Source organism: Notolabrus celidotus, chromosome 4 (assembly GCF_009762535.1).
Source record: "Notolabrus celidotus isolate fNotCel1 chromosome 4, fNotCel1.pri, whole genome shotgun sequence".
Lineage (NCBI taxonomy): Eukaryota > Metazoa > Chordata > Actinopteri > Labriformes > Labridae > Notolabrus > Notolabrus celidotus.
The window spans coordinates 4,225,302-4,251,728 of record NC_048275.1 but is presented as its reverse complement, the minus strand read 5'-3'; the positions used below and the strand labels follow the sequence as shown (position 1 = coordinate 4,251,728).

General features: G+C 43.5%; 2 protein-coding genes across 13 annotated transcripts in view; one reads left to right on the top strand and one right to left on the bottom strand.

Annotated features, from left to right (window-relative positions):
* The first annotated feature begins 1,593 nt into the window (after positions 1-1,593).
* Positions 1,594-22,839, top strand: lrrfip2 (leucine rich repeat (in FLII) interacting protein 2). Of its 12 annotated transcripts, none has more exons than XM_034681528.1 (15): positions 1,683-1,883; positions 3,471-3,620; positions 8,489-8,575; positions 15,209-15,250; positions 15,594-15,725; positions 15,937-16,008; positions 17,818-17,988; positions 18,113-18,205; positions 18,520-18,612; positions 19,781-19,882; positions 20,145-20,277; positions 20,387-20,557; positions 21,906-21,985; positions 22,079-22,183; positions 22,261-22,839. In XM_034681528.1, exons 2-15 carry the CDS (start codon positions 3,531-3,533, stop codon positions 22,369-22,371), a joined length of 1,482 nt encoding a protein of 493 aa, XP_034537419.1. In that variant the 5' UTR covers positions 1,683-1,883; positions 3,471-3,530; the 3' UTR covers positions 22,372-22,839. The 12 variants fall into 12 exon arrangements, with proteins under 12 accessions (XP_034537427.1, XP_034537431.1, XP_034537430.1 ...); XM_034681529.1 differs by having other exon boundaries at positions 1,683-1,894; XM_034681530.1 differs by lacking the exon at positions 1,683-1,883 and adding an exon at positions 1,929-2,044.
* A 1,441-nt stretch (positions 22,840-24,280) lies between these two features.
* Positions 24,281-26,427, bottom strand: part of mlh1 (mutL homolog 1, colon cancer, nonpolyposis type 2 (E. coli)) — an 8,159-nt gene continuing 6,012 nt past the window's right edge. The window contains exons 14-19 of the mRNA XM_034682062.1: positions 25,716-25,824; positions 25,414-25,477; positions 25,166-25,330; positions 24,835-24,927; positions 24,587-24,685; positions 24,281-24,503 (exon numbers count right to left, since the gene is read on the bottom strand). Of these exons, the coding sequence (XP_034537953.1) occupies positions 24,348-24,503; positions 24,587-24,685; positions 24,835-24,927; positions 25,166-25,330; positions 25,414-25,477; positions 25,716-25,824 (686 nt within the window). The 3' untranslated portion in view covers positions 24,281-24,347. The remainder of the gene's footprint in view (positions 24,504-24,586; positions 24,686-24,834; positions 24,928-25,165; positions 25,331-25,413; positions 25,478-25,715; positions 25,825-26,427) is intronic.

Here is a 26,427-nt window from a genome sequence, read left to right as displayed (position 1 = left end):
CCAATCAATAAGTTAATCAATGAACTAAACAACCAACCAAAAAACAAATCAACCAAATGAACAATCAATCAATAAAAGTACTTTGTGAAATTAAAACTCATCTCTGATTACAGACATCCTCCATCACTCTGTGTGTGTGTGTGTGTGTGTGTGTGTGTGTGTGTGTGTGTGTGTGTGTGTGTGTGTGTGTGTGTGTGTGTGTGTGTGTGTGTGTGTGTGTGTGTGTGTGTGTTTGTAGACAGTGGATCATTCTGCTCTCAATAATAAACATTTCAGTCTGCTCTTCATCATGTGTTCAGGGTTACCTGTGTGAAGGAGCTCGATGATCCTCTGCTGCCCCCCTGTGGATGAAACAGGTATGTTTGAGTCTTTAACATTTTGTATGACAGAGATCATAATTATCATCATCATCATCATCATCATCATCATCATCATCATCATCATCATCATCATCATCATCATCATTTTGTCTTTATGTGTTGCTTGTAAACTTTGTCTCACACATAAACACAAAGAGAGCCCTAAAGTTACACTACCAGTCAAAAGTTTAAACACACCTTCTCATTCAATGTTTTTTATTTATTTTAAGTATTTCCAACATTGTAGATTAATACTGAAGACATCTAAACTATGAAATAATCTGGTTTTGCCATTATCTGGATTACAACAGTAGTCAAATAGGGCTATCCATTGTGTACTAACCCTACCTCTGAACAACACAACTGATGGTCTCAAACACATTAAGAAGGCAAGTCATTCTACAAATGAACTCTTGACAAGGCTCATGTTAATTAGAAACCATTCCAGGAGACCACTTCATGAAGCAGACTGAGAGAGTACCAAGAGAGTGCAAAGCTGTCATGAAGGAAAAAGGGGGCTACTTTACAGAATCTAAAATATTAAACATATTCTGCTTTGTTTAACACTTTTAAAAAAATTAAATAATTCCATATATGTTCTTTCATAGTTTTGATGTCTTCGGTATTAATCTACAGTGTTTACAATAATTAAAATAAATACAAACCCTTGAATGAGACAGTGTTTTCAAACTTTTGATTGGTAGAGTAGTTTTGAAGTGCGAGCTCTATCCTTATTTATTTTTTTGTTTTATGTCTTAATGTTTTGTCCGTGTCCTTCTCTCCACACATTTATACTCAAATAATTATTTTATATTTCTATATATTTCCAACTTTTAATTGTTTTTATTTTTGTTGTTTTTAATCTCCCAACATTTTTTCATCTCTTTCCCATCTTAACCTTTTTAATCTTCCTTTCTGTCATTTATTTTTGCTGTCACCTCCCTGCAGTTGTATTCTTCTTCTTCTTCTTCTTCTTCTTCTTTTTCTTCTTCTTCTTCTTATTATTATCATTTTTTTTTAATAGGGGCCCATTGCTCAGGTTCTATTTGACGTCATATTAAAACTGTCTGTGTGTGACGTCATATCAAAATGGTCTGTCTGCGACGTCATATATATGAACTGTCTGTGTGTGTGTGTGTGTGTGTGTGCGTGACGTCATACAAAAACTGTCCAGTCACACTCCTTTACAGAAGCTGCTGATAAAATGTCCGACGGCCCGTGAATGCAGCATCACACCCTAATTTTTTCCCAACATCCGGGTCCTTTGAGCTTTTCCAAAGTGTGTGTGCGCGCGCTCGTATGTGTGTGTGTGTGTGTGTGTGTGTGTGTGTGTGTGTGTGTGTGTGTGTGTGTGTGTGTGTGTGTGTGTCTCTTCGGGAGCAGAGCGGTCTGATGACAGCTGTCAGAGCGGACTGAAGCTGCCCCTGTCCCCCCTGAAGAAGCCGGATGGTTCCCCTCTGATCCTCCGGCAGAGAGAGAGGACAGACCCGGTACTGGCCCGGTTCTGACCCGGTTCTGACCCAGGTGAGCAGCAGGTAACGGTTCATACCTGCTCTGTTTGTCCTGATCAGCTAACAGGTTAGCCCGCAGAGCTAACTCTTAAAGAGGTCAGCTAGCGATAGCAGGCTAACAGTGTCCGAGCTGGGACTCTGTCTCCGAGGACAGCCGGGGACAGGTGAGGACAGGTGAGGACAGTTTGATAGCTCAGGTAAAATTCAGAATAAATGGAATATAAACATTAAAGGAACTCTAACTCCTCACTGAACGAGGAGCTGGTTAGCTCTCACAGCTAGCTAACAACTGAGCAGGCTAGCTTCAGCTCCCGTTAATATCAGTGGGAAGCTAAGCTAATAGGGCGGCTCTGTTAGCATAACTAGCGTTAGCTGTCAGCTAGCTGTGACTGTAGTTTACTGAGGAGCAGATTCAGGGACAGACACAGTCCTGGACATGTTAACTTATTACGTTAGCATGTTAATTATAACATTATTACCCTGCTTTCTTCTTCTACTTCTTCTTCTTCTTCTTCTCTGTTTATGGCAGACAGCTTGCAGGAGCCTGACCGCCACCTTCTCTACTTTATTAATCACCCAGCTGTGTTTAATACTTGATTCTGAAGGGACAACCTGAACAATAGGGTTACCAACTTTCTCACTACTGAAAAAGGGACAGGTGCACGGTGCCGTGGTGGTGAGAGCATGATGTGTGAATTCAGCATATATTCATATTCTGATGGAAATGCAAAAAGTGTGTATATTCCCTTTAATTTTACTGTATCATTATGTAACCTCATATGAGTAAACCTAAAAGAAAACACAACATGGCTCTTTACATCCAAAAACAGGCAAAAGAAAAATGAAATGCAAAAGAGGAGTATGACTCACCAAATTCACTTTTTCCATGGATACTTGTTGCTGCTCTTGACTGACTCAAGCAGTCTTTGGTCCTTTTGCAGCCAGAGAGAAGTTCCTACATGACAAGTCTCAGTTTCTTGAGTCTGACCATTTAATGGCCATCAGAGAGAAAATCCTCTCCACACTTTTTTGCAGGAGTTGGCACATTTGCGCCGGGAGGGGTGCTGTGATTGGATGACAGGCGGTGTGATTGGCACATGAATTAATTGCCATATTACCTGATCTAGATCTGTAGAGTTCAGTCTGCTGTATTTACAAGAGTTAGTAGTCAATATACGGGACAATTGAGGTCCTGTATGAAACAAACCAATTTAGCCCAATATATGGGACGTCCCAGCTAATACGGGACAGTTGGCAACCCTACTGATCACACCTGTCATATCAAATCAATCTGCAGGAAGTGGTCCAGCACATTTCACCCCTTCTTGTTGACACTGTGGTAAAAACGTTGTAAACAACATGGAGGATATTTTTAATGATACTTTGTGAGCACACAAACATTAGATTGGTGGTTAATGTTTGAGCATGTCAGCAGCAGAGAGAAGAAGAAGAGAGGAGGAGAACAGAGACAGTGAGGGATGTTGAAACACAAGAGGAGCTGAGAGAGAGAGACGTCTAACAAAGTGAAGACAGGAAGCAAACACAAACCACAACATGGTATGATGGCATGTTTAACCTCAGGTGTGTGTTTCTCCTGCAGGTGCTACACTCAGGTGTGTGTTGGTGGGTATTTGGTGGGATAAACGTGGCCGGAGGAGAGATGGGGACTCAGGGCTCAGGACGTAAACGAGCTCCTCTCAAAGATCGATTCTCTGCCGAGGATGAAGCTCTGAGCAGCATCGCCCGAGAGGTCAGAACACACACACACACACACACACACACACACACACACACACACACACACACACACACACACACACACACACACACACACACACTGTCGACATTACACACATAAATCAGAACATGATCATGTTATACTGTAGTTATATTTCCTCACAGTGCTGCAGCATGTTTGCAGAATCAATGTAAACAGGATTTGATTTATTCTGTGATTCAGTCAGATAAACAAACGTTCTCCTCAGACTCTTCCCAAACAGAGCATGTCTGGACCGTACTCTATAGGATCAGATCCAGTCCCATCTTACAGACAGGACTCAGTCTGATCTCATCTTAATCCACCATGAGCAGAGCACTTTGCAGCATTCAGCAAGTTACAGTGGCAAGGACAAACTTCCTTTAACAGGCAGAAACCTCCAGCAGGACCAGACTCATGTTAGACACACATCTGCTGAGACCGTGTTGGAGAGAGGGATAGAGGGAGATGAAGAGAGAGAGAGATGATAGTGGGGAGACGGATAGTAGTAGTAGTAGCAGATGGAGTCTGGCAAGTCTGCAGCAGCAGAGATCCAGAGGAACCTACGAGACAAGGGAGCTCAGGGACTCCAGAAAGGTCTATGGTTAGTAACTTTAATGGGACAGGGAGACACTGAAACACTGGTTTCAGTGATTTTCTCTACAAATCACTGAGTTTTGCTTCTTTCTTTACCTGTGAATTATGGGAATCGGTATTGGATGTATGGACTCTGGGAAAGCCGGTCATCTAAAGACAGAATACAGCTTCTATGTCCATTAGTGATGTGCTATTTATTGACGTCACACCACTCAGACTCTCTCTTACAAATTAGAAAGTAAAAAGAGAGACAGAAGAAGCAGCTCTCTGTCTCTCTTCGCCCTGGTATGACGAGGGAAAATCATTCAGAGCACAGATTCAAGTTTAATGATCTAATAAAAAGTCCTCTTAAAAAAGGAAAAGAAAGTCTGTTAGATTGTGTTGTGTAAGGTATTACAGAAGAATAAACAACTTTGTTTCTTATTTCCGATCTTTATCTAGTTAGTTGTTGCATTTGATCACATGCAAAACAACAACAACAACAACAACAGCGTAATATTGGTGATGACAATGAGAATGATGCTGAAGATGATGGAGTACATCATGAGGGATGTTCGTCTCAGTCAGCAGATCTTAAATTTTGTTGTGTGTTCTGGCAGCAGGCTAAGGTAGTGTGTTCTGACAGCAGGCTAAGGTAGTGTGTTCTGGCAGCAGGCTCAGGTAGTGTGTTCTGGCAGCAGGCTCAGGTTGTGTGTTCTGGCAGCAGGCTCAGGTAGTGTGTTCTGGCAGCAGGCTCAGGTAGTGTGTTCTGGCAGCATGCTCAGGTGTTCAGGTAGCTTGTTTAGGTTGCGTGTGCGGGAAGTGTTTGTTCATGTAGTGTGTCAGGGTAGTGTGTGTGTTCTGGCAGCATGCTCAGGTGTTCAGGTAGCTTGTTTAGGTTGCGTGTTCGAGAAGTGTTTGTTCATGTAGTGTGTTCAGGTGGTGTGTTCTGGCAGCATGCTCAGGTGTTCAGGTAGCTTGTTCAGGTAGCATGTTTAGGTAGCGTCATTGGGAAGTGTTTGTTCATGTAGTGTGTTCAGGTAGTGTGTTCTGGCAGCATGCTCAGGTGTTCAGGTAGCTTGTTCAGGTAGCATGTTTAGGTAGCGTCATTGGGAAGTGTGTGTTCATGTGGTGTGTTCAGGTAGTGTGTTTAGGCAGCATGCTCAGGTGTTCAGGTAGCGTGTTTAGGTAGTGTGTTCAGGTAGCATGTTTAGATAGCGTGTTTGGGAAGTGTGTGTTCATGTAGTGTGTTCAGGTAGTGTGTGTGTTCAGGCAGCATGTTCAGGTGTTCAGGTAGCGTGTTCAGGTACCGTGTTTGGGAAATGTGTGTTCGGGTTGCACATTCGGACTGTGTGTTCAGGCAGCATGTTGCGTAATGTGTTCAGGTAGTATGTTCATGTAGTTGGTGTTCAGGTAGTGTATTTAGGCTGTGTGTTCAGGTTCTGTGTTAGGGTTGAGTGTTCAGGTAGTTTATGCAGGTATGATGTTTAGATGGAGACAGCTGTTTAAAGCTCGGACACACTCTGACTTGTCTTTCTGTGTTTTTGTGTTTCTGTGTGGAGGAGGGAAGCAGCCAAGCTTGTAACAACATGCCCGAATTATTCGGTGTGTTCGTCAGCAGGCTGCCTCCCTCTGCTGCAGAACAACATGGAACCTGACTTTCACAGCTTGAAGGTGTTTAATGTGGACGGAGGAGAGGACGGTCTCTAAAGCCATGTTTGTAGTTTTAAAGAGGAAAGTGACTGTGGATGGATTAAAATGTGTCAGTTGGTTGGAATGCTTCCTGTGTGAGGGGAAAGCAGCACCTCTCCTGTGAGTGCTCTGTGGAGTCATGCAGGCCAATCATAGAAACATGAGTCATCTGACACCCCCCATTCCCTCCCCCCATTCCTTCCCCCCATCAGCTCCTAAATCTGAACGTGTGTGTAGAACAAAGATTAGACCAGAGAGCAGAGAGTTCACCCTGGATTCAGGATCTCTCACACAAAACACAGAAAAATAAAGATGTTTTTATTATTCAAGTTTAAGCTTCTTAAATCTGCTGTGATCAGATGGTACAGTTAATCTAAATCTGCTGGGATTATTATCCTGTGTTAGACTTTAATCCTAACAGAGATGGTGTTAGATTATCATCTGGAGAGTAATGTGTGAGATTATGATCATGATAATTAAATTTTTATAATTTAGTAACTCAACAGTTGCAGTGCTTTAGATAATAATCCTCAGAGTAACAGTGTGATATTTCATCCCTCACAGGGTCTAATCAGGACCAACATTTATATCAATATAGAACACTGTCACTGTCAAGAATATAATCCATCACTGTCACTGGCAGGATTATAATCTAGCACTGTCACTGGCAGGATTATAATCTAACACTGTCACTGTCTTGATTATAATCTATCACTGTCACTGTCTGGATTATAATCTAACACTGTCACTGTCTGGATTATAATCTAACACTGTCACTATCAGGACTATAATCCAACAGTGTCAGGATTATAATCTCACACTGTCACTGTCTTGAATAAAATCCATCACTGTCACTGGCAGGATTATAATCTAACACTTTCACTGTCTGGATTATAATGTAACACTGTCACTGTCTGGATTATAATGTAACACTGTCACTGTCTGGATTATAATCTAACAGTGTCAGGATTATAATCTAACACTGTAACTGTCTGGATTATAATGTAACACTGTCACTGTCTGGATTATAATCTAACACTGTCACTGTCTGGATTATAATCTAACAGTGTCAGGATTATAATCTAACACTGTAACTGTCTGGATTATAATCCAACAGTGTCAGGATTATAATCTCACACTGTCACTGTCTTGAATACAATCCATCACTGTCACTGGCAGGATTATAATCTAACACTGTCACGATTATAATATAACACTGTCACTGTCTGGATTATAATCTAACACTGTCACTGTCTGGATTATAATCTAACACTGTCACTGTCTGGATTATAATCCAACAGTGTCAGGATTATAATCTAACACTGTAACTGTCAGGATTATAATGTCACACTGTAACTGTCAGGATTATAATCTCACACTGTCACTGTCTTGAATACAATCCATCACTGTCACTGGCAGGATTATAATCTAACACTGTCACGATTATAATGTAACACTGTCACTGTCTGGATTATAATCTAACACTGTCACTGTCTGGATGATAATCTAACACTGTCACTGTCTGGATTATAATCTAACACTGTCACGATTATAATGTAACACTGTCACTGTCTGGATGATAATCTAACACTGTCACTGTCTGGATGATAATCTAACACTGTCACTGTCTGGATTATAATCTAACACTCTCACTGTCTGGATTATAATCTAACACTGTCACTGTCTGGATTATAATCTAACACTGTCACTGTCTGGATGATAATCTAACACTGTCACTGTCTGGATTATAATCTAACACTGTCACTGTCTGGATTATAATCTAACACTCTCACTGTCAGGATAATAATCTAACCCTGTCACTGTCTTGATTATAATCTAGCACTGTCGCTGGATTTTAACATTTCGCCGTTACTCAGGTGAACTCCTTTTTTAGTATTTTTTTAGTAGTGTGATTGGACCCATGTAACCCTCCCAGACACTCACACACACACACACACACACACTCACACTCACACTCACACACACACACACACACACACACACACACACACACACACACACACACACACACACACAGCTATAGATAGAACAGACGGGTAATTTCTCTGTCAGACAGTTGACAGCTGCAGAGCTTCCATTCTGCTCTAACTCTTCATTTACACCAAACTGAACTATAACCCAACATTTCCACAACTAACTGAACTGAACCACCCACAGTTTACTTTCCACACTGATCATTAGTTTTAATAGGATGAGAGGAAACATAGCTGAACTTAAAACTTCTGATGGTAAAAAGTGACTCCCATACTGATGAGAGGAGGAGGAGGATTAACGGTCAGTCGGAGCGTAATCTGTGAGAGTGAATCAGTCAGCATTACTGTCGCCACAAGCTGATCAGGAAGTCTGCAGAAAGTTACTTCATAATAACGTTGAAGACAAACGTCTATTCTCCATCACTCAACGTACGACAAATACAGAATGACAACAAATACATTTAAGGTGAAGTGTGTACATCAGTGTTTCTGGAGTGGATTAAAACTAGCTGTGAAAATAACAAGCCCTCGAGTCACGTAGCATATTCTGACGTGTGTGTGCATGTTTATTAATGTTTTATGTGTGTGTGTGTGTTTCAGGCAGAGGCAAGGCTGGCGGCAAAGAGGGCGGCTCGTGCGGAGGCGAGGGATATTCGAATGAAGGAGCTGGAGCGACAGCAGAAAGAGGTAAAGAAAGAGGTTACAACTACTTCAAACACAGTGAACACAGAGGACAGCTGTTTCCTCCTTCATTCATGTTTTACTGTGAACATAATCTCTGGTGTTTTGCTATAGTAACTGACTCCTATTCCAGGTTGTTTGTGTGAGCAGAGGTGGTGTGTTTGTTTACAATATGACATAAAAAACTTCATGTTCACAGATCAAACCAGTGACTCTCTAAACCACAGCTCCTGTCTTCATGTTTTATTCCTGCTGTAATCTCCATCAGTGTTTAATCCACACTGTTATTCCTGCTGTAATCTCCATCAGTGTTTAATCCACACTGTTATTCCTGTTGTAATCTCCGTCAGTGTTTAATCCACACTGTTATTCCTGTTGTAATCTCCATCAGTGTTTAATCCACACTGTTATTCCTGTTGTAATCTCCGTCAGTGTTTAATCCACACTGTTATTCCTGCTGTAATCTGCAGCAGTGTTTAATCCACACTGTTATTCCTGCTGTAATCTCCAGCAGTGTTTAATCCACACTGTTATTCCTGTTGTAATCTCCGTCAGTGTTTAATCCACACTGTTATTCCTGTTGTAATCTCTCAGTCATTCTTCAGCTCTCTTTAACTCTTCCTGTTTCTCACTCGTCCTGCAGCTCTCTCACTCTGCCTCCAGCAGGAAGTGGGGTTCAATCCACCAGTGGATGGTAAACGGACAAAATAAGCATGTCACTAACAGCCTGCTGTGTGAATTGATCTGTGAATTGATCAGCTGATCCTCTCTCAGCTGATCCTTACTCAGCTGATCCTTGCTCAGCTGATCCTTACTCAACTGATCCTTACTCAGCTGATCCTCACTCAACTGATCCTTACTCAGCTGATCCTCACTCAACTGATCCTTACTCAGCTGATCCTCTCTCAGCTGATCCTTACTCAGCTGATCCTTGCTCAGCTGATCCCTACTTAGCTGATCCTTACTCAGCTTATTGTCCTCTCTCAGCTGATCCTTGCTCAGCTGATCCTTACTTAGCTGATCCTTACTCAGCTTAATGTCCTCTCTCAGCTGTTTCTCTCTCAGCTGATCCTCTCTCAGCTGTTTTTAATTCAGCTGATCCTCATTCAGCTGATCCTCATTCAGCTGTTTTTAATTCAGCTGATCCTCTCTCAGCTGATCCTCACTCAGCTGATCCTCACTCAGCTGATCTTCACTTAGCTGATCCATACTCAGCTGATCCTTACTCGCCTTTTTTAATCTAGCTGTTCCTCACTCAGCAAATCTTCACTCAGCTGATCCTCTCTCAGCTGATCTTTAGTGGAAACTTTTTAGAGACCTTGTGTCAATGTTCGGGTTAGGCGTGTGTGTTTTGCATGTTGAGTTATTTTACTGATTTGAATGGTTGATCAGAGATGCCAGATTATGTAAGGTGTGTGTGTGTGTGTGTCTGTGTGTGTCTGTCTGTGTGTGTTTGTGTTCAGTATAGAGGTTAACAGCTAGCTGACACAGATGTGTGTGACATCAGAGCTGTGATGTGTTGTGGTGTTTGATTTAACGGCCTGTGATTGGTTGTTAATGGTGATGTCGGAAGTTGTGCATGGTGTAATTCCTGAAGATGAATGCATAAATATTCCTCCTCTGTCCTGTCCTCTTCACTTGCTGACCCATTTCCTTCTCCTACTCATCCTCTTCCTCCTCCTCCTCCTCCTCCTCCTCCTCCTCCTCCTCCTCCCTGCTGCAGGCTGATACAGAGAAAGCTCGATCATCTTCTCGCTCCAGCAGTCGCCACCATCGGGTCTGTAATACCCCTCACTCACACACAGATATCCATATCTTAGGGCTGCTAATGAAATACAGCAAACACCCAGAGTAATCTTAATTCCTAAGGAGAAAGAGTCCTCAGGTCTAAGCCAGTTTAGAGCTTTATCCATCCTTAATGTAGAAGGTAAGTTTTTATTAAGTATAGTGGCACAGCACAGCCCTAACACATACTATATATACACACACACACACACTCCCTCTGATTCTTCCATCCTTCCTCTCTGTGTTTTTCTCACTCCATGTTTCCATGACAACAGGGTCTGGATGATGATGTCACATCAGTGCGCAGTTACAGGGTGCGTTGAGTTCAGTCCATGTTCTGTGTTCATTCTGACTAAGTAAGAGTGTCTGTCTGCTTACAGTAATCACATGATAGTAACGACATCACAGCAGACGTGTCTGAACTCGGTCTTCGCCTCACTCTGGTTTTTGTTTCTGTTTGAAGTCGAGCACGTCGGCAATTCGAGACCTCGGCTCTACGAAGAGTCGGTCCAGCCCACGTAGAAAAGACGGCCTGGTGTGTGTTTGTGCCTGTGTGTGTTTATGTTGAGTTTGGACTCACCGCATGTGAGAAACTTAGGTCTAACTTAGCTTTATAGAGTACCTGGTTCTGGTTTTAGTCCTTGCTGGTCCTGGTCCTGGTCCTGGTTGTTTTGCTCAGATTAAAGTCTGGTTGTTTGAAGCTCTGCACTTTCAGAGTCACGCAGTGTGTCACTCAGTCTGTCTGTAATCTAAACTGTACTGTTGTCTGTGTTTGATGATTTGAAGGAGACCTTTTATAACAATCTCACCTTTCACTACGCCTGTAGAGCTTCCAAAGAGCACCTTAAGACCAACCATAAAGCTACCATTGAACACCTCTAGGGCAGCTTTAGGTCAGCTACAGGGCACCTATAGAGCGGCCAATAGAGCACTCATAGAACATCCAAAGAGCACCTATAGAGCACCTATAGATCAGCTATACAGCACCCATAGAGCAACTATAGAACTGCTATAGAGCAACTATACAGCACCTATTGAGCAGCTATTGAACTGCTATGGGGCACCTATAGAGCAACTATAGAACAGCTATAGAGCACATATAGAACAGCTACTGAGCAGCTATAGATCAGCTAAACAGCACCTAAAGAGCAGCAGCTTTGGAGCACCTATAGAGCAGCCATAGAGCAGAATTAGGGAGGCAATAGATCAGCTATAGAGCAGCTATAGAGAGGCAACAGAGCAGCTATGGAGCAGCTATAGAGCACAGATGGAGCAGCTATAGATCACCTATAGAGCAGCTATAGATCACCTATAGAGCAGCCATAGAGCAGCTATAGATCACCGATGGAGCAGCTATAGAGCACCTATAGAGCAGCTATAGATCACCTATAGAGCAGCTATAGATCACCTATGGAGCAGCTATAGAGCAGCTATAGAGCACCTATAGAGCAGCTATAGAGCACCTATGGAGCACCTATAGAGCACCTATGGAGCAGCTATAGAGCAGCTATAGAGCAGCTATAGAGCAGCTATAGAGCAGCTATAGAGAAGCAATAGAGCAGCTTCCAAATTGATCTGCATGTGGTTGTGTAAAGAAGGAGAAATCTGTTTTCCTACGTCTCTGCATGGTTTATCTCTGAGCTCCTGTGATTCTCCTCAGACTCCAGGTGTCTCTATGAACTAACTCACGTTCGCTGCACTGGTTGCTGTGCTGATTACGTAACCCCGGCTTAGTAATGTTCCTGTGTACCGGGTATTTGATCTTCTGGTTCTGCTTTTATCTCTTCAGTCTGACGGACTCTCCTCTAGCTCCGCCCTCAAAACTTCCCGCTCCACTGTATGTAGATGTGTGATCACCTGTATGTACCTGTTCTCTCTCTCTGTCTCCTTCTGTGGTCACCTGTATGTACCTGTCTTTCTCTCTCTTTGGTCAGAGCTCAGTGTACAGTGACCTGCACGGACACAAAAAGTCTTCATCATCATCTAAGAAAGACCTGCTGGTCAGTCTACTGTTAGCATGACGCATGGCGTGAATAATGATGCAGAGTAACGACTGAGGGTATTAATAGAGAGTTAGGATTAGAGGGTATCTATGAAGGGTAATGACTGACGGTTCATGATAGTTGAAGTTGACATTGGTTATTGATAGGGTTAATGTACGAGGTTATTATAATAATAATAATGTTACATCCTTCAGACCGGACTGTACCATGATCAGAGGAACTACAGCAGCCTGACAAAGACCAAACCTCCTCCTTCCACAGCCTCCTCCTACCAGCCCCGGGTCTGTCCTCCTTCACCTTTACCTGTCTCTTTACTCTCTGTACCTGTTAGAGGTTAAACAAACATCCACCCATCTCCACCTGATTCACTGTTTCACCTCCTGCTCCTTCCTCTAATAGGCCTCCTCCTCCTCCCTGTCTGTCACAGGGCTGCCTCGCAGCTACAGCACGGTCAGTGAGTGTGTGTGTGTGTGTGTGTGTCTGCGGACACATTCCTCTGATAGACGTCCAGTGTGAGGGTTTATATTTAGCAGTTCACACTCAGAGCCTCAGTCTGATTACAGTTTGTGTCTGTGTCAGACACACACGGTTTCCCTGTTTAAGTAGATCACTGTATTCTTCAACTTGTGGTGCGTTTGAGGACCTCAAAGCTAACGTGTTTTTCTGAGTTGTCTCCATGTGTCTTCAGGCTTCTGTGTACGACGATGCCGCTGTGTACGGCTCAGGCCATAGCTCTAAAGCTGTAAGTGGGTGTGTGTTTGTGTGTGTGTGTGTGTTGGACAGTTAAGCAGCGTGGTGTGTCTCCCCATGTCCTCACATTTGTCTCCTCCCCCTCCCCACCACAGCCCTCTGAATACAGCTGGTACTCTTCTGCAGCTAGCTCCACCCGCAGCAGCCCCGTGGTGAGCCCACCTTGTAGCCTAATGCTAACACACACCTACGCATGTAAACAACAAGCCCCACCCCCTCTCCATCATCACCTCACTCAATCAATCTTTATTTATAAAGCGCCAAATCACAACAAACGTTCTCCTCAGACTCTTTCCAAACAGAGCAGGTCTAGACCGTACTCTATGTTTTATTATAAACAAAGACCCAACATCAAGACTGGATCAGATCCAGTCCCCTCTTCCAGACAGGACTCAGTCTGATCTCATCTTAATCCACCATGAGCAGAGCACTTTGCAGCATTTAGCAAGTTACAGTGGCAAGGACAAACTTCCTTTAACAGGCAGAAACCTCCAGCAGGACCAGACTCATGTTAGACACACATCTGCTGAGACCGAGTTGGAGAGAGGGATAGAGGGAGATGAAGAGAGAGAGAGAGATGATAGTGGGGAGACGGATAGTAGTAGTTGTAGCAGCTGGAGTCTGGCACGTCCACAGCAGCAGAGATCCAGAGGAACCTACGAGACAAGGGAGCTCAGGGACTCCAGAAAGGTCTATGGTTAGTAACTTTAATGGGACAGGAAGAGTTAAAGGAAGAGACAGGCAGAGAGAGGAGAGAGAGGGAAAGACAGGATCCCAGTTTGTCAGTCTAAGCCTATAGCAGCATAACTAAGAGCTGGTCCAAGCCTGATCCAGCTCTAACTATAAGCTTTATCAAAAAGGAAAGGTTGAAGCCTACTCTTAAAAGTAGAGAGGGTGTCTGCCTCCCGGACCCTGACTGGTAGATGATTCCAAAGGAGAGGGGCCTGATAACTGAAGGCTCTACCTCCCATACTACTTTTAGAGACTTTAGGTACGATGAGCAGGCCTGCATGTTGGGAGCGTAGTGTTCTAGAGGGGTTATAGGGCACTATGAGCTCTTTAAGATACAAAGGTGTCTGACCATTAAGAGCTTTGTAGGTCAGAAGAAGGATTTTAAATTCTAGTCTAGATTTTATGGGGAGCCAGTGTAGAGAAGCTCTCTTCCTAGTTCTAGTCAGCACTCAAGCTGCAGCGTTTTGGACCAGCTAAAGAGTCTTTAGAGACTTATTATAGCAGCCTGATGAAAGGGAATTACAGTAATCCAACCTGGAGGTAACAAAAGCATGGACTGCATAAGTGAAGAAAACTCAACATGAGTTTTTGGAGTGTTTATTATGTTTGCATAGCGTGTCATCACTGAATAATCTGATACAAACTCTAAGACTGGCAGTGTGTGTATCTGTGTGAATGTGTGTGTGTTTGTGTATCTGTGTGAATGTGTGTGTATCTATGTGTGTGTAGTCTTCCTCTGATGATGACACAATGAGCAGCGTGTCTCAGGAGCGCGGCAGCAGAGGGCGCAGAGACAGCGTGGTGAGCAGGGAACTCCTGATGACGTCATCCAAACAATTTTCATTCATAAAAAATCTGTTCATGATTTCATCCCTTACTCTTTTTCTCTCTTCCTTTATCATCCTCCTCTCTTTCCTTCCCTCAGTCGTCTGATTTCTCCGACCTCACTGAGTCGGCCGCTGATTATTTCAGCCGCTCTAACAGGCGGGGCAGCGTGGTGTCAGACATCGACGATCTGTGCATCCCTGATCTTGACGCAGTGAGTCAGTCAGCTGATCGGAGTGGTGATGATGATGAACACTAACGACTGAAGCATGATGTAAATAAAGACCTCAGCGTGAGTTTGTGTTCTTTAATAAAGAGCTGGGTGTGTCTCAGCATGGACTGATGGAGGGATTGTTTAAAGGATGGTCTTCACTCCCTTCTTCTTCTTCTGTGGTGTTTGATCTGTGAACATTTAGCACTGACTCCACACTCTAACTCCTGAATAACCTCATTCACAAACAGGAAGCAGCTCGCAGCATGACGCCGCCTCACATTCAGGGATTTATTAAAATAAGTTTCTGACTTGATGTTTTCTGTCTTTCAGCTGGACGAGAAATGTGATAAACAGTATTCAGACTTCAGCCGGGTGAGTGTTTGAATCCATCAACAGGTTTTATCTGAGTTGAAACTCATTTAGGAGATTATAGAAGACACAGACACAATAAACAAAGTGACATGATGAAATAAAAACAAGATAGAAACCTAGTTAACCATCAGTCAAGGAAAAGGTAAAGGGAAGCAAGTTCAAAACCATCGGTACACCTCAGTCTGCAGTCAAGACTTAGACGTCCTTGGTCTGTACTTCCCCCCTTTGAAACAGTCTGTCTGTGTGTAGTCAGAAGATGCACTCAGTTGTGATCTGTGAATTTTCACTGTAGAACCGCTAACTGATCGATCCGTTGATTATTTGATTGTTTTTGTGTCTCCAGCCGTCGTCCCGCTGTGCGACACCCGGACTCTCAGCGGCCACGCTCGCGTCTCTTGGTGGCACGTCTTCTCGACGCGGCAGCACGGACACAGGCAGCGTCTACGACCCTGACACGAGTCTGAGTGAGCTGAGGGTAAGACCAGATAACGTTTAATATTCAGTGAGCAATATTATCCGTCTAAAGAACTCTAATTTACCACAGTTCCCTCTGCATTTGAACGTCTCTGCTTTAACTGTTTTCTTCATGAGTGACTCTCTCTGTACGGGGGCTGTCCCTGACGGCGGCTCAGGTGCTCTGTTACCTCTCCTTGATTATCAACCTCCCCCTTCCCCATGCTCTGCAGGACATCTATGAGCTTAAGGACCAGATTCAGGATGTAGAGGGGCGCTACATGCAGGGGCTCAAAGAGCTGAAGGTAGAGGGGCTCCCAGCATGCTCTCTGCTCTTTCCAGGGCTCCAAGCATGCTCTCTGTTCTCCTCAGGGCTCCCAGCATGCTCTCTGTTCTCCTCAGGGCTCTCAGCATGCTATCTGCTCATTCCAGGGCTCCCAGCATGCTCTCTGTTCTTCTCAGGGCTTCCCAGCATGCTCTCTGTTCTCCTCATGGAGCTTCACTAACACCTCTGTAACCCTCCCCTCCTGTAACACACCTGTAACTCCTTCAGCATGATTTCCTCACTTCCTGGTCTGATGTGATTGGATGGGCATGGGCTGAAATACATCCTCCCATAATGCACCTGGGCACTCATTCATAATAAGCAGAGTGTTGTTCTGTGTCTGACTCTGATAAAGGACTAGTTAAAGGTCTTTGAGTTAACTCACCTACGGTAGATAAAGGTCACTACTAACCTGGTTCGTGAAGTTAAACCGGATTAAGTTCTTGTTTGCTTCTAGACTAAAGTTTTTACTCACACCCAAGTGATCACCACTCTGATTACTAGTGATCACTGATTACTAGTGATCACTGATTACAAGTGATCATCACTCTAACTAGTGATCACTGATTACAAGTGATCACTCATTACAAGTGATCATCACTCTAACTAGTGATCACTGATTACAAGTGATCACTCTGATTACTAGTGATCACTGATAACAAGTGATCATCACTCTAACTAGTGATCACTGATTACAAGTGATCACTCTGATTACTAGTGATCACTGATAACAAGTGATCATCACTCTAACTAGTGATCACTGATAACAAGTGATCACTGATTACTAGTGATCACGGATGACAAGTGATCACCGATTACAGGTGATCATAACTCTGATAACTAGTGATCACTGATTACTAGTGATCACTGATTACAAGTGATCATCACTCTGATAACTAGTGATCACTGATTACTAGTGATCACTGATTACAAGTGATCATCACTCTGATTTCTAGTGATCACTGATTACAAGTGATCATAACTCTGATAACTAGTGATCACTGATTACTAGTGATCACTGATTACAAGTGATCATCACTCTGATAACTAGTGATCACTGATTACTAGTGATCACTGATTACAAGTGATCATCACTCTGATTTCTAGTGATCACTGATTACAATTGATCATCACTCTGATAACTAGTGATCACTGATAACAAGTGATCACTGATTACTAGTGATCACTGATAACAAGTGATCACTGATTACAGGTGATCATCACTCTGATTACTAGTGATCACCGATTACAAGTGATAGTAATGATCATTCTTATTATTAGTGATCAATCTGATTACTAGTGATCACTCTGATTACTAGTGATCACTATTACTCTTGATCAATGGGATCACTTCTAACTCTCAGAATGAATGATTACTCAGATTACTAATGATCATCCTGATCACCCTTGATCACTTGGTTCACTAATGATCACTCAAGATCACTCTCAAAAGGAATGATCACTCTAATCTCTGAAGATCCCTCTGATGATCACTCTGATGAATTCTGATCCATCTTACCACTAATGTTCTCTCAGAAAGAATGATCACTCTGTTCTATAAGGATCACTTTGATCACTTATTGTCACATAAGATCACCATTGATCCCTTCTGATCTCATATGATGATTTATGATCCTGTCAGATTCTTCTCTCTGAGTAGAACAAACTTCTGTCTTTTATGACTTCATGTTGGAGATAAACAGAAGCGTGCTGCCCGTTAGTTTGTGTGTTCAGGTGTTTCAAAGAGCAGGTGCACTCAGGTGAGCTGGTCTCTGACTCTGCCCCTCAGGAGTCCCTGGTGGAGGTGGAGGAGAAGTACAAGAAGGCGATGGTGTCGAACGCTCAGCTTGACAACGACAAAGGAAACCTGATCTACCAGGTGGACACGCTGAAGGATGTCATCGAGGAGATGGAGGAGCAGACGGCTGAGCTGAAGAGGGAGCTGGAGGCTAAGACAAAGGTGAGACACACCTGTCCTGGTCGTACCTGTTCATATCCATGAGTATCAGCCTCTATAAGAGTATCAGCCTCTATAAGAGTATCAGCCTCTATAAGCTCTGACCCGTAAACAATCTGTGTTTCAGGAGATGGAGAGGCAGAAACACACATGTTCAGTTCTGCAGCACAAACAGGAAGAACTGAAGGAGGGCATCAGACAGAGAGACGAGCTCATACAGGTGATCACATGGCCTCATCACACCTGTACAGGTGTCAGTGCTGCGTGCAGGCAGCTCTGCAGGGACCTAATAAGGACTGAAAGGCTGTAGGCCCCTCCCCCTCCCTGGCTCTGCTCCTGATCTCCACTTTAACCTCATCGATCTCTCCTCACCTGTCTTACCTGTCTTACTTGTTTGTGTTTTGCTTCATTTTCTTCTTTCCTTTTTTTTTTTCCTCCTTCCTCCTGTCTCTTCCTCTTCATCGCATCACATGTCTCTTCCTCTTCATCGCCTCACGTGTCTCGTCCTCTTCATCGCCTCACCTGTGGCCCCAGGAGAACCAGAGGCTGCAGACTCAGGTAGACGGGCTGAGCAGGGAGGTGTTCGACTTGCAGGAGACCATAAACTGGAAGGACAAAAAGATCGGGGTAACTCAGGCTGTCTCTGCATGATGCACACCTGTAGGCTCTAACACACACACCTGGACCTGGACCTGGACCTGTCCTCACCTGGACCTGTCCACAACTGGACCTGGACTTGTCCTAACATGGACCTGTCCTCATCTGGTCACAGTGACAGTGTGACTCCTGCATGTGATGATCAGAGTGTTGAGCTAACAGTGTGAGCAGTAAAATAAATACTCCTCTAACTTTGCCATTGACAGGAAGGAGCTTAAAGTCCTTTCAAAATAAAATATTATTTAATTAGAAAACAAAATAAAAGCATCGAGAAGGCATGAGTTCAGTCCTCTTCACACAGACGCACAAATCCCCCATCTCTAACGTTTTCCCAAAGCACCTGCCTCAGCATGAACACCTGGATGTGTGTGTGTGTGCGCGCACTTTTTTATGTGTGTGTGTGTGTGTGTGTGTGTGTGTGTCTTTGTCCTCTTCATGCATTCTGCCTGTTTCAGCATGGACATGTCCTCTTGTTGCATATCTGTCTGTATTCTGCTCTGATGTAATCTCCTATTCTGCCATTTCTCCTCCTGTCCTCCTTCTGTCATCCTGTCCTCTTGTCCTCCTCCTGACCTCCTTTCCTCTTCTTGTCCCCCTTCTGTCCTCCTCTTGACCTTGGTCGTCCTCCTCATGTCCTCTTGTCCTGATTTTGACCTCCTCCTTTCCTCCTGTCCTTTTCTCTCCTGTCCTCCTGTTCTCGTGTCCTCCTCCTTTCCTCCTCTTGTCATCCTCCTGTCCTCTTCCTGTCCTCCTCCTGTTCTCTTGTACTCCTCTTGTCCACCTGTCGTCTTGTCCTCCACTTGTCCCCCGTCTTGTTTTTAACCTCTTCATGACCTCCTTCTGCCCTTTTTCTGTCCTCCTCTTGTCCTCCTCTCCCTGTCCTGATTCAATCATCCCTTTGTCCTCCTGTCCTCTTCTTTTCCATCTCCCCCTATTCTACTCCTCTTGTTCTCCTTCTGTCCTTTTGACCTTATCTTGTCCTCTTCTTGACCTCCTCCTGTCATCCTGTCCTTTTCACTTCTGTCCTCCTTTTATCCTCCCTTTGTCCTCCTCTTCTCCTCCCTTTGTCCTCCTCTTGTCCTCCTCTTCTCCTCCTCTTGTCCTCCTCTTCTCCTCCCCCTCTCCGTTGTGTGCTCAGGCGTTAGAGAGACAGAAAGAATACTTTGATTGCATTAGGAGTGAGAGGGACGAGCTCAGAGACGAGCTTGCTGACATCAAAGGGAAGACGAAGACGGGACAGGTGAGTCCTGACACACCTGGACAGGAACCTGAGACTCTGTCAGAGAGAGAACCTTTGACCTGATGAGTTAATGTGTCACTTTATTTATGTCCTTCTTTATTGTACCTGTATTATAGAGAAGACCTTTGACCTTCATCTCCATAGAGACCCAAAGTCCACCTGTTTAAACTCCACCCATAGAGCTGCACCTGTCTCTCCCGCAGACTCTGCTCTCTGATTGGTCGTTATGAACACCTCTCTCTCTCTCTCTCTCCCCCCTCAGAAACACGGGCTGGTCATCATCCCTGACGGGACTCCAAACGGAGACGTTGACCACGAGTGTCCGTCCTCAGGTATCACGGTGGTCTCTCAGGAGGCCGCCCAGGTGCTGGAGTCTGCAGGGGAGGGGCCGCTAGGTGGGTGTGGCTCAGATCATCACCTGTAACTCTGCTCAGTAAATCACAGCACTGTATATAACCAGAGTACCCATGTTGTGTGTGCGTGTGTGTGTGTGTGTGTGTGCAGACGTGAGGCTCCGTAAGTTAGCCGAGGAGAAAGACGAGCTGCTGTCTCAAATCAGGAAGTTGAAGAACCAGGTGGAGGACGAGAGACAGAAACAGACGAAGACAGACGGTGCGTTCACTGACGGGGAGAGAGTGGAAAACGGTACAGACCTTCACTTCATTGAGATGCAGAGTGAGTCCACACACCCACACACACACAACATCAAGACCGGATCAGATCCAGTCCCATCATACAGACAGGACTCAGTCTGATCTCATCTTAATCCACCATGAGCAGAGCACTTTGCAGCATTTAGCAAGTTACAGTGGCAAGGACAAACTTCCTTTAACAGGCAGAAACCTCCAGCAGGACCAGACTCATGTTAGACACACATCTGCTGAGACCTACCGTGTTGGAGAGAGGGATAGAGGGAGATGAAGAGAGAGAGAGATGATAGTGGGGAGACGGATAGTAGTAGTTGTAGCAGCTGGAGTCTGGCACGTCCACAGCAGCAGAGATCCAGAGGAACCTACGAGACAAGGGAGCTCAGGGACTCCAGAAAGGTCTATGGTTAGTAACTTTAATGGGACAGGAAGAGTTAAAGTAAGAGACAGGCAGAGAGAGGAGAGAGAGGGAAATACAGGATCCCAGTGTGTCAGTCTAAGCCTATAGCAGCATAACTAAGAGCTGGTCCAAGCCTGATCCAGCTCTAACTATAAGAGAATAAAAGAAAAAGAGTAGAATAGATGGTGAAAGAATGACAAAAGGAAAGGACGGAATAAGAAAAGGAGACAAAGGATGAAGAAAGAAGGAAGGAAAGAAAGAAAAGGAAAAAGAAAGAGGAGAAAGGAATGAAAGGTAAAAGAAAAGAAAGAAGGAATACAAAAGGAAAAAAAGAGAAAGAAGTAAAGGAAGCAAGAAAGAAAGAAAGAAAGAAGGAAGCAATACAAAAGAAAAAAGAGAGGTAAAGAAAGCAAGAAAGAACGAATAGAAAAAAAGGGAAAAAGAAAGAGAACAAAGGAATGAAAGGTGAAAGAAAGAAAGAGAATACAAAATAAATAAGAGAGAAGTAAAGAAAGAAAACAAAGGACAGAAAGTAAGGAAAAAAGAAAGTAAGAAGGAATAAAAAAGAGAAGGAAAGAATGAAAATAAACAAAGGGATGATAGAAAGAAGTAAAGATTGAATTAATTTCTTTACTCTGATGGAACAGGAAGAGTTAAAGTAAGAGACAGGCAGAGAGAGGAGAGAGAGGGAAAGACAGGATCCCAGTGTGTCAGTCTAAGCCTATAGCAGCATAACTAAGACCTGGTCCAAGCCTGATCCAGCTCTAACTATAAGCTTTATCAAAAAGGAAAGTTTGAAGCCTACTCTTAAAAGTAGAGAGGGTGTCTGCCTCCCGGTTCCTGACTGGTAGATGATTCCAAAGGAGAGGGGCCTGATAACTGAAGGCTCGACCTCCCATACTACTTTTAGAGACAGCTGAAGAGTCTTTATAAGGATGATTTGTTGACTGTGATTAATGTTTGTTTTCCTCTGTAGGAGACGCTAACAGACAGATCAGTGAATATAAATTCAAACTCTCCAAAGCGGAGCAGGAAATGGGTACGATGGAGCAAAACGTGAGTGACGGAGAGAGGGATCTTATTTTTAAGTGATTCATAAATTCAGATATTTGAACAGCTCTGAAGTTTACGAGTGTTTCTCTGTTTCAGGTTAACAGACTGGAGGGTCAGGTGAGTCGCTACAAAACTGCATCTGACAACTCGGAGAAGGTGGAGGACGAGCTGAAGGCAGAGAAACGCAAACTACAGAGAGAGGTACACACACACACACACACACACACACACACACATTGTGGTTATATATTCTAACGATGTCATCCTGCGTCCTGCAGCTTCGTACGGCGCTGGATAAGATCGAGGAGATGGAGATGACTAACAACCACCTGGTGAAGCGTCTGGAGAAGATGAAGGCGAACAGGAACGCTCTGCTGTCTCAGCAGTGACCCCCCCCCAGTCTTCATCACCATGAAGCCCTTAAAGCTGACCTTTGACCTCTGACTGCCAAACTGCGTCTGCAGCACATTTCCTGTTTTACCTGAAACACTCTGAGATCTGTAGCTAACCAAAAACTCTAAAGTGTAGCGCAGACACAGACTGATTTTAAAAACGCTGAAAGCATTAAAGAGATGTTGGGAGAAAGGTGTGAGGACATTTCACTACAGATTAACATTTCATCCTGTTTGATTTAGTTTCCTGCTCGGGTGCTTGGCTCTTCTTTGTTTTTGTTGTTGTGTTTTTTGATAAGTTGCATGAATGAGCGTTGAGTTTCTTTGAAATCCTGACGTCCTCTCACAGTGAAGTGCCTTTACACACACTAACAGGTACACAATGATCTCAAACTGTCTGCTGCCGTTTCTCTGCATTTTTCAGATATTTAAAGATTTCTTGAGAATAAATGTGTAATTTACAGACCTGTGCTCTCCATCGTCTCCTTACATCAACAATCAGCTGTTTCTCCACTCTGTCCTTCACCTGTGTAGACACTCAGGTGTGTTTCACCTGTTTAAAGCCGGCATCATGAAGACAACCCGACACACTCGCATCTTCTTTAACTAATCTGCATTAACCCTGAAGCTGCCGTCAGAGACCTCAGGTATTATCAATCAATCTTTATGTATAAAACACCAAATCGCAACAAATGAGCAAACTTCCTTTAACAGGCAGAAACCTCCAGCAGGACCAGACTCATGTTAGACACACATCTGCTGAGACCGTGTTGGAGAGAGGGATAGAGGGAGATGAAGAGAGAGAGAGAGATGATAGTGGGGAGAAGGATAGTAGTAGTTGTAGCAGCTGGAGTCTGGCACGTCCACAGCAGCAGAGATCCAGAGGAACCTACGAGACAAGGGAGCTCAGGGACTCCAGAAAGGTCTATGGAAAGAGAAAACTGAGGGAGACCAGAAGAAAGAAAAAGAGGAGAATAGATGGTGAAAGAATGACAGAAGGAAAGGATGAGAAAAGAAAAGGAGACAAAGGATGAAGAAACATGGAAAGAAAAAGAATACAAAAGATAAAGAAGTAAAGAAAGCAAGAAAGAAAAGAAAGTAAGGAAAAAAAGAAAAGAAGAAAATAAAGAAGAAAAAGAAAGTGAATGAAAAAACAAAGGGATGATAAAAAGAAGAAAAGATTGAATGAATGACCGAACCAAAAAAGGAATCTATGGCAGAGATCCAGAGGAACCTACGGGACAAGGGAGCTCAGGGACTCCAGAAAGGTCTATGAAAAGAGAAAAGAGAGGGAGACCAAAAGAAAGAAAAAGAGTAGAATACATGGTGAAGGATTGACAAAAGGAAAGGTTGGAATAAGAAAAGGAGACAAAGGATGAAGAAAGAAAGAAAGAAAGAAAGGACAAAAAATAGAAAAAAAAAAGAAAAGAAAGAAAAGGAAGCAAGAAAGAAAGGACAGGAAGTAAGGAAAAAGTAAAAAAGAAAGAAAGAAAAAGAATGGATTGAAAGGTAAAAGGAAAGACTCAGGGACTCCAGAAAGGTCTATGGTTAGTAACTTTAATGGGACAGTAAGAGTTAAAGTAACAGACAGGCAGAGAGAGGAGAGAGAGGGAAAGACAGGATCCCAGTGTGTCAGTCTAAGCCTATAGCAGCATAACTAAGACCTGGTCCAAGCCTGATCCAGCTCTAACTATAAGCTTTATCAAAAAGGAAAGTTTGAAGCCTGCTCTTAAAAGTAGAGAGGGTGTCGTCACATTGAAACTGAAACTCTGATCCTGTGATCTGGTCTGGGTGGATGTAGATGGTCTGCAGCACAGTGACATCTGGTGGCTGCGAAGGGTAAGTCCGCCCTCTGATGGTCTCTGGTTCCCTCTATGATGCAGGAAAGATCAAACAAACACCTGCAGAGTTTTTCCTTTTGAAGTTTTTATTTGAAACAGAAGAACAAAGTAAAGTTTACAGAGTCGTGTTCTTCAGCAGCGCTCGAACACTTTGTAAAGATCGGGTAAATTGGCGATCTGCAGCACGCTCCCGTCCTCGCTGAAGCTCCGTGGAGGACTGAAGAGACTCCGCAGAGCTTTAAAGATCACATGTTCAACAGTCCACCGCCACGAGGTCACCTCTGCGTCCTGCAAAAACACACACACACACACACACACACATCAGCTCTGTCTCCACAAACAGGTTCACATGTTTGTTACAGTCTTCTCACCGGCTCGTTCTGCAGGATGAACTGTTTCCTGATGGAGTAAAACGCACTGCACTCTTTACAGAAGTCCCTGAAGCAGTCCTTCTCATCGTCCCAGTTCACCTACACACACACACACACACACACACACACACACACACACACACACACACACACACACACACACACACACACACACACACACACACACACACAGATCTCAGAGACTGTTTGGATGTGCCGGCTGTAAAAGAGGACAGGAGGAGGTTTACCTCTGTGGCGAGTCTCAGGATGAACATGGGTAGACCCTCCATCACAGGTGAGAACTTATCCAGGAGCAGAGGCAGACCTGTCAGGTTCCCCTCCTGAAGAAGAGAGAGAGAAGTTTATTCTACTAAACAATAATTGACCTTTGGAGGAACTATGCACCTGTGCCAGCAGGAACCAGGGTCTAACTTTAGTTCCTGGGTAGTTAATCTCTCCCTGAAAAGTCCCTGCTTTCCAAAGGTCCAGGAACTTTAGGGGGCGTGAAGACTAGAAGACTAGTTCCTGGAACTAAACGGTACCTCTGGTTGAAAAGAACCTTTGATCCTTCCTGCTCACCTGGTCTATCTCCAGGGAGAAGTAGTCCTCGAGCATCTCGGTCTTCTTCTTCAGGAAGTCCACAATGTACTGAGCCAGTCCCTCTTTAGGTCCGTCTTCTTCAGTCCAACCGCTCTCCTCAGAGTCCAGAGCCAGCAGGGCCAGATCGTAGAGCGGGGCAGGAGTCTGGATCGCAAACAGACGTAAAAACCAGAACAAGAACCAGAACCAGAACTCTCTGAACAACAAGCTGCTGAAACGACTCTTACCGACAGTCTGAGGACGCCGAAGTTCCCAAAGTCATATGTGAGGATCTGGTAGAACAGCTCCTGACTACAACAAGGACACAGACAGGTGAGACACAGAGCCACAGACAGGTGAGACACAGAGCCACAGACAGGTGAGACACAGAGCCACAGACAGGTGAGACACTGAGCCACAGACAGGTGAGACACTGAGCCACAGACAGGTGAGACACAGAGCCACAGACAGGTGAGACACAGAGCCACAGACAGGTGAGACACTGAGCCACAGACAGGTGAAACACACAGAGAGTCAGAGACGGACTCACCTGAGTTTGGAGGTGTTCAGGAGGTAGAGTTTGGTCTGATGTTGGATCAGAGTCCACTGAGGATCCACGCAGCCAACAAACGAGTGATTCTGCAGCATCTCCTGAAGACCTGCAGGACCATCAACCAGAACAAGAAACGTTCACTCATCTAAAGATTTCATTTATTCCATAATAAAGTTTATAATTTCATACATAATACAGCTTTAATTGTATTAAATAATAAAGATTTTATTTTATAACAAAATACTTTTTTATGTAATACTTAAGAAACTTTTTTATTAGAAAATAAAGCTTCTTTATTTAATACAAAGAAAGCTTTTTTAATACATAATAAAGTTTTTCCCTTTAATAAATAATACCATTTATATTTAATCTAAATTAAGTTTTTATTTTAAACAATATTTTTTCATATAATACATAATAATACTTGTATTAATACAAGATAAAGTCTCTATTCAATATATAATGAAGTTTTTTTTAAAACATAGTAAAGTTTTTGTTTAATTTCCAAGTAGTTCTTATTTTATTTATTTAATAATAATGTTTTTATTTATTTACATAGTTAATTTTTTTATTTGTTTAATACTTCATGAAGTTTTTATTTTAATCCATAAAGTTATTTTTCTTTAATGCATTTTTTTATTTTATTACATATTTAAGTTTTTACTTAATACCTGAATGTGTGTGTGTACCTGTGCGTGTGTATGTGTGT